Genomic DNA, 14,941 nt, shown 5'->3' with positions numbered 1-14,941 from the left:
TGTTTTCACTGTATGCAACTTTTTATACACTAAAATACACAGATCAAGAATCTATAATTTTATGTTTGTATCACTTATGTCTGAAACAATATTAATATTTAATTATCGATTCACGCATTTGCAATAAATAACTATCTAAATTCATGTAGCTGCTGCGCTCTTTGAGCGTTGCAAGCAGGCTCGGAAAATAAAGTGCAATTTACAGTCAGGTGCTGTCCTCATACGACACATTCACGAACCCGCTGGGAATTATTCATTTGTTTTCCCATGTGCGACGATAAACCGTAGCGGCTGCAACGAAGCATGTCTAAAAATACGCCCGAAACGCCGAAAATACACCGCTGTGACTTTTAAGACCACACGTCGTCGAAACGAACACGCGTCTTTACAATTACCGCACAAACCGCGTGGAAAATCATCGCCTACGATGGGGAAGAAAAGTCAAACGAAAAAACCCAACTCGCATAACCTCACATCGAAGAGACCAGAAGTAAACAAACAACTCAATGACCTGGTTGATAAACTTCTGCGTGTCACCGTGCAACCGCCACTGGCTAACATCCAAAAGGAACTGGAAGCCACTAAAGAAATTCTAACCTTGGTTGAAGAGATCCAGAGAGCTGAGTACACCAAAGATGCACAACCTGACAGAACCAATCCTACAGTACTATCAAATTTCACCAACTGGCTGAAAGCCAATGGAGCATTATTTGATGGTATGACTATTGCTAGTTTTGATGGTTATGATTTGGGATTGAAGGCTGAATTGGACATACCAGAAGGATCTTTACTCATTGGCATACCAAGAAAGTTGATGTTAACACAAGAATGTGCTTTAAAATCATCACTTGCTCCATTACTTGAAAAAGACTCCATTTTGAAAGGTATGCCAAATGTAGTACTTGCAATGGCACTACTAGTGGAAAAATATAGTGCTGAATCATTCTGGAAGGACTACATAAATGTCCTTCCCAAAGAATACACCACAGTATTGTATTACACTTATGAAGAATTAAAAGAATTGATTGGTTCCCCAACATTAAAACAAGCCTTGAATCAAATAAAAAGCATCTGCAGACAGTATGCATACTTTTTCAAGGTGATTTACACCAGTGATGATGAAGTCTGTCAACTTCTCAGAGGGAAATTCACGTATCAACAATACAGGTCAGTCAAAATACTTAAATATTTATTTATCGCTATAAAAATATAATATACATTGAACAACAATAACATTTCCTCGAGTTTAAGTCTACACATATGAAAAATTAGCATCTTTTGTTGATTTTTCGATATTTACAATGACTGGTTCTTATAAATATTGCACACGAATCACACGAGTGTGATGATTAGATAAAATATGACGTTGATTTACTGATAAGGCCGCTCGTTGCTCTCCCATGAATCGGACATACTCTGTCTGAAATGTTGCGCGTAGAAATTCCGTCGCTTACCGAGCGTCTCCGAGACGAACGTGCGAATCGTGCGCTTCGGCTCGTGCTGCAAAATGGGCGATTTTATCTTGGAGCACGTAAACCCTCCGCTCGTATTGCTTCCGTAGCACAAACGCTTTTTATGCTTTTGTGACCATCGGAAGACGACTAAAATCGTCAGGAACAGCACTAGTGACATGCCAATGATGGCCAGGGAGGCGAAAATCGCTGATTTTACACCAATTGGAAGTTGGATGTAATCATCGTACTCATTTAGATTGTTATTCGTTCGTGATAGTTCATTAAGACCTTCATCGACTGCTTGCTGGATTGATTGCTCAATTGCATCCAGTTCTAGTTTTTTATCGTTGTGCTCGGATTCTATATAAATACTCGGGTAAATTGTCTTCCAGATTGGTATATGTAGTGGTGGAATTTCTTTGGATATTTTATTTGTTTCGATTTTATACGTTGGGAAACTTGTGCTTGGGAGTTTTTCGGAGGTGATTATTTCTTCACTTGACATGTTTACATCTTCAAGGGGTTTTGATGCTATGGTAGTAGGTGGTGGGGATGTTGTGGTTGTTGTAGTTGTTGTCGTAGTAGTTGTTGTACTAATAACCTTAGGTTTTCTGTTTGTACTAGAAAACTCTAAAATAGGTGTTTTGAAGTTTTTGATTGTTTTAACTGTTTCTACCACTTCAATAGCTTCCGGTTCTTTGGTCTTATTATGGAAGATTTCCGCGAGATGTCGCTGACTGGATCCACGCTCACGTTGTTCCACCAATTGTTGTACAGTCATGTTCCTGGAAGTTAACAACTCTTCTAATTCCTCTTTTACGTCACTGTTCCTCATTATCTCCATGATTTCATCTTTTGCACTTACAGTCACCTTTTTAGGAAGTGACGTTGTTGTAGTTGTTGTTGTGGTGGTGGTTGTAGGTTTAGTAGTAGTTGTATATTTTTTGTAAAGCCTTTGAGTAGTTGTCAACTTTTCGCTTATCGGAGAATTATTTGAATTTTCCACCTCTATCAACTCCACTTCCGGTGCAGGAGGTAAAGATGTGCTCAATGGTGTGGTAGTTGTGATTGGTTCAGTGGTCAATTCCACGAATCTTATCGTGGTACTCTGATCTGGGATGACCACATTCTGTTCAGGTAGTTCTTCCAAATCAAAGGACATCTTAAGTGGTCCTTTACTGGTTGTTTGCACGGGTATCTCTTGTGGATAGTTTAAAACATCACTAAGTGGTATAGGGACTGGTTTTTCAATTAGTTTAGTATCAACCTTTTTAATCTTCATGTTCAATTGGGCACTGGTCATTGGTAGTTTTAATGTGGTGCGCTTAGGAGCATCCGTTACAAGTTCAAATTCTGGTTTAAAGTTTACACTGGTGTAATATTTGGGATGTGATGGAACAAAAATTCTTTTCTCCGTTGTAGCTTCAGTTACAACTTCGTATTTCGTGGTAAGGTCACTGTAGATTTTATTCTCTTGATTGTACAACTGCGAAAATCTTTTTCTTTGTTCATCTTTTCTCGTGGCTTCCGAAATTGTTTCTTGTAAAAGAGGAGCTGGTACTTCTCTGATAGGTTCCACATTATCTATTTTTTCTGTAATACTCTGAACAGGTCTTTCGCTCAACGCTGAAATCGCATTCTGATTACCGCGGAGTAAATCATTCAGAGTTAAATTTTTCTGGAGTAAAATTTCACTGAGACTTAACCCGCCAGTTTGTTTCAGAATATCTTTGATATCTTTCAAAGATGTGGTATGTTCTGTTGTTAACGAATCATATTTAGCTGTTGACTGTGGAGGTTGTTCTTGTTTAATTGTTGGTTCTTCCTGATAAATGGGACCTACCCTTCTTCGAGAGTAAGGTCTTTGTGGAACTTCAGTTTCCATTTCTTTCCAGCCATCGTCCACCTCATCAAGTCTCACTGGTCGTCGCCGACGTGGGCGTACGATTTGAATCTCCCCTTGGTCATCTTGGACCATATGCTGTGGCCGGCGTTTTCTCTTTCGCAATCGCCGTCGTTTTTGGGGTCGCGTCTCTTGTGGTCGCTCGTCTTCGTTTTGGATCCTTTGAACGCCATGCCATTGCTAGAAATAGAAACAAATGGTGTCACTTTTTTATGTTGATTAGGAGATTGTTTTAATTCAATTTTAACATTCTGCGCATGCATTCTGGTTAGTGCGGTCTGTCTGTGTGGGTATTTAGTTTCATTAGAAAATGGTTCGTTGGCGAGAATCCATAGAATAATACATCTAGGTTGCAACCTACTTCCTTCTACGTCTAGAAATTGTTCGCGTTCGCGTCTCTCTTGTCCGTGTATGGTGTTTTTATTGAATGATTACGCTTGACCTTGATTTTTCGAATTATCTTCTTCGGCGGCGACCACCAGGCAGGTTGTTAATTGAATATCAAGTGTTGCAATGCGGCACGTTTGTTTTATTCGTTTATAAAACAATTATTTTGATAAATATTAAATTATTTAAAAGGTAATTTTATTATTTTAATTTGAAGTTATTGTTCTTTATTAGTTTTTATTTTGATTGTTTGTGCGTTTTAATTGTTTTGGGAACATCCTGTAGTCTAGAAAGGCATTCTTAGTGCTCAACAACATTGTGCGTTGAATGCACCAATTAAATCATTTACATTTTTAGTAAACAAGTTGGTTTTTAACGCGCAAAACGATTATAGCATCATAAAATGTTATCGCCGCCATTTTTCTGCAATAAACGTTAAAGTTTTGTTGAAAGCTGAATAAAATATGATTTGGAAGTATCGGATATTATTAGATACTGAAAATTATTTTGGTTTTTGTTATTAATTTAATAATTTCTGAGATATTTACGTTTAAAATATGAAGTGTTTATTTTTTCTATTTAAATAAATAAATAATATTTTAAACTAAAATTCCTCTTGTCACCTTATTGTTGTTATAATTATCTATAATTATTACCAATTTGAGTTTAATGCGTCCAATACTTTACGAGATATTTACGTTTAAAGTTTGACATGATAATTTTTCATCTTAATATTGAAATTGTGATTTATTTGCTTGCAATTCTCATGCTCGTTTCATTCATATCATTTAAATCTCATTCATTCATTACTTAATTCCTTAATTCTCTTGTATCTTAATATTTTTCTTAATTCTTGGCAAACAAACCACAAACAACGATGCAATCCTACGCCGCTCGTTCCTCATGTAGGCAAACACCATTAGTCGTCGTCGGACGCGTCGTCGTCATTGTTTCGCCTCTTGGAATTTCGTCTCTTTGCATTCGAGTAACGTTTTTATCATTAAGCAGGAGGCAACATTAGGCGGCTGGCGGCGTTATGCAAGCTCGTAATTGAAATTATACAATTTTACTTGCGCTTTGTTTGCGCTGGCGAAATGCCACCGATGCCGTTTTGTGCAAATTCCTCTCAAATATATCCTCATTACTACTATCGTATTGCAAAATGTGTACGCGTACGACTTGCAGCAGTGATTTTTTTTTGTCTTTCGCTCAATTGGGAACAATTTTCAGTTTTCAATTTGCAACACGGAAATGTAAAACTCTCTCTTTGTGTGCTCAAAACAAGCATCTTATCTATTTTTATTTTTATTCCATTGAGGAAATAATAAATCTTCATCAGTTAACTAAATACTTAACACAATTCATCATCAATGTGTGTTTTTATTTCTTAAAAGTGCAACAGATGCGTTTTTGTTAATTACTCATCGCTTGTCATTGCACATATTTGTCTACTTCTAGTCCTTGTGTATTTTCCAAGAGAAACACGAGAAAGTCCATAATATATTACTCATTGTGTTTGGAAAAAAAAGGTGCAATATTTCATGGGACTTGTACTTTACTTTCAGATTAACTTGTTGTTATTTATATACGCATTATTCCTGCACGCGCTTTTTTAACATTTATCGTTTCGCTTTAATTGCCGTAGAATTTAGCGTGAACAAGTTTTTGAAATAGAAAAAAGATGTTAAAAACAAACATATTTTTCTCCAGTTTGGTTTGGAGTTTAACGCATCATTAGACGTGGATTACATGAATACCGGTGAAAATTATTGCAAAAAAGAGTGTAAAGAGTAGAAAACGTGCGCACGATATGCATCGCAGACTATCGGATCCTCGCCGTTGTTTTGATATTAATGCTCATAACAATATTGCACGTTGACTACCGCATTTTACGAGGTGTCGTGCCGCGGTTGCATCATTTCCGCGAGTGTAATGATTACAATTGAAAGTGTAAAATTGTCAAAATATTGAAATATTAATAGGACAATTGGGGATCAATTCGTTTGGAATTTATTTCAATCGTAAATTATGTTTTTGTCGTAAATTTTTGTTTATTATTTATTTTTGATGCAATTTTTATGCGTAATCTTTGTAAATTGTGAATGTTTATTGATGATTTATAAATTGTTGTTAACACTATAAAATTTGTTGCATAATGAACATAAATATACGATTTTATTAAAGTTTTAATTGCTGTTAAAGATTAAATGTTAAAGTACCTATCTGCGTGAAATGTAAAATGTTAAATCACGATTAAATTCCTTCATCTTTCACCTGATTTTAATAGAAATTTAGTATGGAAATGTTATAAATATTGTTTATTATCATTTCACCTATGGCTACTCTTCTAGGAAATTTAATAACTGCTCTTGTGCAATAAATAGTTTGAATTTAATCCATCGCATGCTACTTATACGAGTAGTGGCTCAACTTAAGTAGGTAGTTTATTACTGGTATGGCTTTACTGAACTTTACTCTAGCGAGTAGTTTTGACGCTCCGACGCGGTTTGGCGTTGCGTAAGCGCGAATTCTAAATTTTTATAAGTCACAATCCGATGCGTTGATTTGATGGCATGATGATGGTGGCAGTCGAGCGAAGCATGCCGCTTATTATTTGCGCTCGCAGTTGATTTGTTTATAGAGTTTTACACAATCGCGCCGCCAATGCACGGAACACTCCGATGCATTTCCTAATTCCTATGAAGCGATCGTTGTAACAATTGCAACATCCAAATGGGTTTTTTGTTATGTTATATCGAGTGAGTGAGTCGTCAATCTGGTAGTATACGAGTATAATAATCTAGCTTAGCGTGTATAAAAATGTTTCAAAGTGACTTAAGTTTATTACACAAGTTTCCTATTGTTTTTGTATTAATTTTTAGGTTTTAATTATTCTTGCGGAATTTTTCGTGGAGAGAATGTTGACAAATTATGCAAGAATAATTATAATTTTTATGAAATTAATAAATTTCTTCATTTTTGTTCTTATTTCTTTTAGAAATTGGCGATATGTAGTGTAAAAATTGAATTTATTTTGTTCGTGCTTGCATTTTGACATGAATATGAATAATTGCTAAAAAGGTAAACGCGTGCCGTGTGCTTAACACTTTGCTGTGGATTTAAACCATGCGAGTTTGTTAAATTATGATACTTTCTACTCGCACCTCGTGTGCTTCATGCGAGCAGATGAATAGGCGCACACAACTTTGCAAAATTGCAACTGCAACTGCGAAATGGTTAAAAGTGCAACCAGCTATATATTACTAAAATATTATATCCTATCGTGTAGTGACACAGTATAGCTCGAGTTAGTAATACTTTAATGCTTGCAGTTTACATTCGTTTTTACTTCTGGTTATTCATTTGTGCACTTGTAGTTGTACTACAGGTGCTTTATGTATTCCTCTGATGAATAATGTGATATTTTATTTTTTAAATTGTTTATTTAAATTTTTAAAATATGTGCCAGTAAAATACAGTTAATTTTTTATTTAATATCATAATCGTAATGAGTTTAGTATCCACACTTAAGTTAAGTTGTTCATTCAGAACACAAATTATTAACATTGTAATTACACGTGTGATTTAGTTTTACTCACGATATTAATGTAGAAATAATGCAAATGAATACAACATGACTGAAGCAGCGTAAAATAATGATCGTAAAAAATGTCCTCCTATTTATTTTTACAAGTAGATTAATTAATCTACTTGTATATGAACACATTCAGTAAGTTTAAGTTTCGAAATTTCTAAAATTTCAAAATAAATTGTCCACAGTTGACAATTTTATACAATAAAATAAAGTAAACAGGTTATAAATTTAAAATAATAACAAAGTAAAATTTGTAAATTTAAATTAATTTAAATTAAGGGTATTCAGTTTATTTTGTTTAGTAATGCATGAAAATGCAATATGACACGCACTTACACTTAATAACAATCTGTGTATGTGCTTTATTTTATTATACATATTGTAATTTATGATAATCATTGCACGCTGCACGCACTATTTGATAAAAATCGGTAAATACCACAAGAATGCAACAAGGGCATCCAAGTCGGTCATTATTTCAACTTTAAACATTCATACACTGTGATTGCAACCCATCGATGCGAGCAATTGGAAATTTCAATTGTGAAAATGTGAAAATATGAAAATATTCAATTATTCAGAAAGAAATTTAAATATAAGTTAGTTAAGTAACCTTAGTAGTAATGTTTTGGTATTGTCTTACTCACCTCGCCATCATCGATTAGTCGCACATTTCGCACGCTCTCCGCGTAACTTAAGTCATCATCAACGACGGAGCCTGTCTTAATCTGTTCGCTATCATTATCTCCACCCTGATCATCAACGCTGCGCACTGCGGTCACGCAGATTGTCACCAGTAGAACACTGATTAACACTTTTAATAATAACTTCATAATGATGATTATATGAGTTTAATAAGGTTAAATTCGCACATTTAGCAGTAAAGACACACTTTTAACGATTTAACGTATTTATGTCGCAGTAGAAGCACTTTACTCTGGTCGGTAGCGTCCGATAAGTTGTTGAAGTTGATGTGTAAGCTGGTGTGAAGCGCGTGCGGCCGAGGTGCGCCTTTCACCGGCGAGCACTCGAGCATTAGTAACAATCGACGCGTACGCCGGCTTGTTGATATCTGCGCCTTTCCATTCTGCCATTGCCATGTCAGGCCGAAGTAACCCAAGACGGCCGAAAGCAGTAAGCCGCCAGTGGGGAATGGATCGGATCTTTAATTACACTGATTGAAATAGAATCTGTGTTTTTATACATCCAGAGGTATTTAGGAACATGGATTGTGGGTTTTTAGTAAAACTAACAAAGTAGAACATTTATAGAAGGGATTTTTGGTTGGGTGTTGAAAATGAGGAAAATTTATTTTCTAGATAAATTTTATAACGTGAAGAAATGGGTAATTCCAGGTAACACACAATAAAATTTGAAGGTGAGAAAAAGAAGGTTTTTTGACAAAGAAAAATTCAGTTTTACTGCATTTTTATGGTTATTTTCATGGTATTTTCAAGTTTATGTGAAGTTGTAATACTTCCGAACTGTTTTTACAATATTTTACAACTGGAATTACCTACAGCATCCAATTTGCACTCATATTTGTAAACTTGCAATTTTGTTGGTAATAATGCAGGTGTAATATTTTTGGCAATGATACTTTTACCTTTTTCATACTTTTACTCCATCTGGATGATGGTCAAAAACACAACATTGATCTTGATGAAATGTTGGGTAAATTAAACATCGACGGAAATAATGAAAGCAATATTCATGAGAAAAAATTATACCTGTAAATAAAAATTGCACGAATTCATAACATGATTTATGGTTTTACGCGCCCATTAAACTCTGTTCTACATCAGACAGAGGCTGTTTATGAAAAATGAACACACAATTTAAAAAGCAATTGAAATTTAAATTATACACAGCACACTGTGGATGTGGCTGATGAGCATTTAGATAAGTGGTAATCATTTGAAACGTTTTAGAAGACCGAAAAAAATGAGAGTAAAGAATGTAAAGCAAAGAAAGGCGTTTGAGCGTTGCGAGAGCAACAATAGTAAAAGTTTAAGCGCGACGGATACATTTGTTATATTAGTTTAGTTAATTTTATCTTCATTAGAATTACTATTTAAAACTATTCCCGCTGCGCTAGGAAATATCTATTTGATACATAATAATATTTACGCAGAAGCGGTAATAAACGAAAGGTGTGAGAGATTGTAACAAACAAACAGCAACAATAGTAAAAGTTATTTCACCAAAACTACCGATTAAGACTGAAGTGAATGCGCCGAACGCGCAGATCCAATTGTGTGAGAGTATAGTAATTAATTCAGAAATTGGAGTTGCGTATACCCGAAATATATTCGGGAATAGAAATTGATAAACAGCGAAAACAAAAGAATTTAAATTTATTCAAGTGAAGCTGAGCACCGCACACACTGAGAACTGAGACTTTCTATCACGTCAAATTAGTTGTTTGAAGATGAGTCGAGGCGTTTGTTTAATAATGCAGCATAAGTACATAAATTAATATCCACTTAGGATCCACTTAGGATAAAGTGAAGTCTAAATGATTTTATGAGCCTGCATTGTTTCTTTCTGACTTCGTTCAAATCATCTTTATTCTTTTATTTACACATCCGGTAGTCATTTATATTATTTTGTTTCTTTCGAAATGAAAATAATTAGTTTTACGTGATCGAATTTATATCGAATTGTTGAATTAAATATATTTTACGGAAGTGTTTAGACGTTCGGAATGTGAAGCGGAAAAAAAACGAAAACAAAAATTGGAAGTGAAATTATTCAATGCGAGTAATTGTTGGGCTGTATGACGTCCAGGAAATATGTATCATGCACAATGAACTTGTATTGAACGTCAAAGAAATGAAAAATGAGTAGTGAGAAGGAAGAAAAAGTTGAATAGCGTACAGAATAAGAATGGAAAGCATTGCGATGCGCTCGCGATGAATTAATGAGTGTAATGTATTGATAGGATGTGCAATTTTGTGCGGCATTGTATATTGTTATAAAATATTGGAAAAACTAGACATGAATGGAAAAATTGTCGTAATGACGTTCAAATTGAATACAATTGATTATCGGTTAACTTTTCCTACTTAGTAAAGTAATTTCTTTTTGTGTATTTGCTGCCAAGTTATTTTAATACAAAAAATGTAAGAATTGTATGAAATAGCTTAAAAAATTATTTTTTTATGAAAAACTTACATTTTTAATGAAAAAATAGTTTATTAATGCGTTTTATCATTGAATTAGACTTTACCGAGGTATAACTATTATTTTAATCAATAAAACAGTGAATAATCAACTAAAAATAATGAATAATGAAAGTATTATCGATAAAATTGATTAAAAATACTAGAAATAAATTCAAAAGTTAATTTTTTTATCGTTTTTGGTGTTATTCTAATAATATTGTAATTTTCTTAGTTAAAAATCATTTAATTTGATAACCACAAAAAGTTTAATTACACTTTTGTGTAAATTTCAAATAAATTGCTTTCACCAATGAATTATTTAATTGTTTACTTAATAATTAAAATCACATTCAGTGGGTGGTTCCACTTGTTTCTCACCTTTTACATTTGTTATTCTATCGAATATTTTCATGCAGTTATTAAAGTTTCGAAAGAATGTTTTTCACAGCGCGAAAAAGCGAATCAAACACAAAGCGCGCTCGCTCTTGACACTTTGGGCGAACAATGTTGAACAAACAAATGTTCTCATCTTGCGGTGGCACACGCGGCATGCTGGTTTCCATCGTCTATTAACGCAGTAAACAATTACAATTAACTTTTACCATTTTTATCATCACGTGTCGCCGTGTGTTTTGCAAATTTTCTTTTTCATGTTTTAAACGTTGAACGATTCGTTTGTGCATTGATTCAAAAACAATAGTTGTTTATTTCGTTATTTTACCATTCATTATAATATGACAAGTTTTTTGCTTTGCACGCGATGTGCTTTAGAAGACGCGCATCGTGTATAGGTAATTATTTAATTAATGAAGTCAAGCGTGCGGCATTGACGTTTAATCATGATTTATGAAATTCACGCGGGAGGAAAACGTGCGAGTTTTCTTCATCGCATTGTCTGCGTCTAATTAACCATGAATAAATTACCGGCGCGTAATTCGATTGAATCACCATCAAGATTATTGTATTCATATGTCATTGAATAGAATCTTATTCTATTTATTCTTCAGAAAATACAATTTTTATGATTTCTTTGAGGGATATTTTATTGTCATTGATGGTAATTAGATCAATTAATAGAAAGTGACTTGGATCTGTTGGATTTAGCGACAATCTTCGATTTGATACGCGTTACACTTGAATGTTTAATACATTTTGCACTTTCGTTCTTGTCATTGAAGATTTTATTGCACTGGGAATTTATTCAGCACGGGTGCTCAGACCTCGTTTTCACTCCATCGGCGTAAAGAATCCGCGTTTTGATGCGGATTCCGAACAAATGTAAGCTAATGAATGCGTGCGTACTTGATCTACGTTTAAATTGTACTGGTGAGTTCTAAATTATTGTTATTGATAAGTTGATCTAGAGATATTTTCTTTAAATTGACTTTTTAAAAATAAACACCAGAAATATCACGAATCTAGATTAATCTGTTTGATATTAAAATTAATATGATTAGTGATAGTTTTGTTAAATTTTCGTTTTGTTTTTGGTTGTGTGTAAAATGTGGGTCATACCTGAATTTAGTCGAAAAGCCATTATCGGATTGGTTATTAATTTAATGCGGTGATGTTTCACGCATCGCAGCTGTCGAATCTCGGACACATCTCTTTCGTGGTATACTTTAGTTTTGTGTGGTGTCACGTCACTGCACAGTTGGTTCTCAATATCTCAGGTATTCATGATATTATGATGTGATGACCATATGAATGAATTTCGGTGAAAGTGCACCACATGCCGGTTTTCGCGCGTTTTCGTTTTTTTGTTTTAAGCGCATATTTTGCACCACATGCCGAATTTTGTTCACTTGCGAAGTGAAAGATGCTTTATATTTTCTTCGGGTGTTTCGACATACGGTTTGCGGTAAATATGGTAATAAATGAAGTCACGCAGGATGCAGATGAACAAGATGCGGAAATATTACTTTTTGGTTGTGTTTTTTTCGCTTTTGCGAAGGTAAAATTATTGAATTTATTCTTTATTTACACCTGTATCTTTTTTTATTTGTAAATTTGAAACTAAAATATAATTTTTTACTGAATAGAATACATCTAGATTATCAATCATTATTTATGTGCATGTTTAAGTACGCTTATTATTGGATACTGATTTACTAAATGCTTTTCTTTCAACTGCGTGTATTCTTCAAGGTCATTCATCACTATCACTGCATCTTGAAACAATTTTCTGGTTCGGTTACACTATCGCATGCGCATAATTAGATACACCAATTAGAAAATGTTTTTCTTGTCACAGCTTTTTTTCAACGCTGATTTCTTAATTTAATGTCAAAATATGTAGAAAAGTTTTTTAAACGTTTTAGGTTGATAATCGATGTTAAAATTAATGTTTTAAATTGCTTAAACTTTCCATTTTCTCTGTGCACATTACGCCTGTGGTTCATGATTATTAATTTAACTTATTTGCTTAATTAGCGAGTCCATAATTCGCGATTTGCTGCAGTATTAAAGTATTAAAACTGCGTAAGACGATTTGAAATAAACGAATTCAGTTTAAAATAATTTCGGGTTACACAATTTTAGAGTTAATTACACTACACTTTTTCGTTCAATTATTAATAATTATAATTAGAAGTGTTCAACTTAAATTTGAATTTTAATCTATGGATTGCATAAGTTTCAGGTGAAATTTATTGCTACATATGTTTCAATTATTTAATTTGTGATTGAAAATTGAAATGTGAAGCTAAGTTTTGTTCCCAGCATTCAGCTGATGTTGATATTGGCACCTGTTTTGAAAAGCGCAATAAAAATTGTGTTCGCCTTCGTGCGAACGTGCCGTAAAATGGTTGGGTCATTACGCATGTTTGGATGAATATTATATTTAATCCTAGTGTGTGTGTGTGCTTGGTTTTGCGATTGTAAACTCGATACGTTTACACAGTTTACATACATATTCGTAGGAAATGTTTCCCGTACTTTCCATCGGTGTAAATAAACTTTCGCTTTGTTTTGCATATTTTATACAAATTGTTTTGCCCCTGGAACTGAATTCAATTGAATTGCGAGGAGTATAGTATGGATTTGTTGAATTTGATATTTTTCAATGCAGATTTTTGTTTGATTAAACATGGAAAACATTTTACCTTGCTTTATGCTGTTATGTTTTGTGGAATACAATAAAATTTAAATTAGTTTTTGCTGTTTTATTAATTAATCGTGAATTTTGTTTCTAGATGGGCTGTTTCAACGGTTATGACGCGTCAAAATACGATTCCCTCCGAGGATAAATCTTCAATGATCAGTGCATTGATTCCACTTTGGGATTTCTGTAATCACACCAGTGGTAATGTAAGTTTCAACCCAATTATTTTATTTATTTCCATTTCCGATCCTTTATTTTCCTTTATTGGCAGTTAATAATGTTAAAATTATAAATATATTGTAAAACAACACAATATATAAAAATGATTGATATCAGTAAAAACTTTAAATCGAAAATATATTTGAAAAATAATTTTTGCATCTTCTAGATATCAACTGAATATAATCCAGTGTTAGATAGAAGCGAGTGCCTCGCTGTAAGAAACTTCAAACTCGGCGAACAATTATTTATATTTTATGGAGCCAGAACAAATGCAGACCTTTTCATTCATAATGGGTGAGTATTAATTTTATTTTCAAAAATTCAATGAATATTCTCAAAACAATTTTTATTATTACTTAAAGATTTGTTTATGAACAAAATGAACATGATGGATACGCCTTGAACCTCGGCATAAGTCAATCCGACACCCTCAAGGAGAAACGTTCGCAACTATTGGAAAAATTGTTAATCAATCCGAACTCGACGTTTTATTTGGACGCCAGTCCGCAACCGGTGATGGGAAAATTACTCGCGTTTCTGCGTGTTTTTAACATGAACGACGGTGAGTTCCTGCTGAAATTTTACCGATTTGCATGTTCGTGCTGCTTTGGAAGCTTCTAATGATTGATTGGTTTTCCTAGAGCAATTACAGCACTGGTTGGAGAGCGACAAGTGTGTCGACTTGGAATGCCTCGATTGTGCGCTGGATACGTGCGTCGAGAAGAAGACCTGGTCGTTTCTGCAGGTGCGTATTAAGCTGCTGCTCGCTGCGTACAAGAGTACATTCGCTGATGATGTTAAATTATTGGCGAACAACGAGGTGGAGCTCAATGAGCGTCGTCGACTGGCGATTCGGATGCGTATCAGCGAGAAAAAGATTCTTTCCCATGTGCTGGACTACGTCGAGCAGTACATAAAACAGTAAATTATTGACTTTTATTTATTTAAATGAAATCGACAATAAAATTATGTTTGACGTATTTATAGTTCAAGTGTAGTTTATATAAATTAGCTATTATTTTATGCTTAAACTCAACTTTAACAGGTTGACGCCGGCATGACCCACCGGTGGGTCACGGCTCACAAGAAGCATGTCATTTTTGGCTACGC

General features: G+C 34.1%; 2 protein-coding genes across 2 annotated transcripts; one reads left to right on the top strand and one right to left on the bottom strand.

The window, feature by feature from the left end:
• The first annotated feature begins 242 nt into the window (after nucleotides 1-242).
• On the top strand, nucleotides 243-14,811 carry LOC135792471 (actin-histidine N-methyltransferase-like). Its single transcript, XM_065303117.1, has 5 exons — nucleotides 243-1,167; nucleotides 13,701-13,815; nucleotides 13,998-14,125; nucleotides 14,194-14,393; nucleotides 14,473-14,811. Exons 1-5 carry the CDS (start codon nucleotides 428-430, stop codon nucleotides 14,754-14,756), a joined length of 1,467 nt encoding a protein of 488 aa, XP_065159189.1. The 5' UTR covers nucleotides 243-427; the 3' UTR covers nucleotides 14,757-14,811.
• On the bottom strand, nucleotides 1,173-8,411 carry LOC135792465 (mucin-2-like). Its single transcript, XM_065303112.1, has 2 exons — nucleotides 7,987-8,411; nucleotides 1,173-3,537 (listed from the first exon to the last, which is right to left on the bottom strand). The coding sequence occupies exons 1-2, from the start codon at nucleotides 8,170-8,172 to the stop codon at nucleotides 1,372-1,374; spliced, it is 2,352 nt and encodes a 783-aa protein (XP_065159184.1). The 5' UTR covers nucleotides 8,173-8,411; the 3' UTR covers nucleotides 1,173-1,371.
• Nucleotides 14,812-14,941: the final 130 nt, after the last annotated feature.

Source organism: Atheta coriaria, unplaced genomic scaffold (genome assembly GCF_025399875.1).
Source record: "Atheta coriaria isolate IRGN ID8LTWV9N9 unplaced genomic scaffold, Caltech_Dcor_3.1 hic_scaffold_5_pilon, whole genome shotgun sequence".
NCBI classification, from domain to species: domain Eukaryota; kingdom Metazoa; phylum Arthropoda; class Insecta; order Coleoptera; family Staphylinidae; genus Dalotia; species Dalotia coriaria.
Note: the sequence above shows the minus strand (reverse complement) of the source record. Positions and strands in the feature narration are given on the sequence as shown.

Coding starts and splice junctions, on each gene's coding strand:
- LOC135792471 (XM_065303117.1), top strand. CDS start 428: ATGGGGAAGAAAAGTCAAACGAAAAAACCCAACTCGCATAACCTCACA. Junction 14,126..14,193: donor GACCTTTTCATTCATAATGG/GTGAGTATTAAT, acceptor TATTACTTAAAG/ATTTGTTTATGAACAAAATG. Junction 14,394..14,472: donor TGTTTTTAACATGAACGACG/GTGAGTTCCTGC, acceptor TGGTTTTCCTAG/AGCAATTACAGCACTGGTTG.
- LOC135792465 (XM_065303112.1), bottom strand. CDS start 8,172: ATGAAGTTATTATTAAAAGTGTTAATCAGTGTTCTACTGGTGACAATC. Junction 3,538..7,986: donor GACTAATCGATGATGGCGAG/GTGAGTAAGACA, acceptor TTCTATTTCTAG/CAATGGCATGGCGTTCAAAG.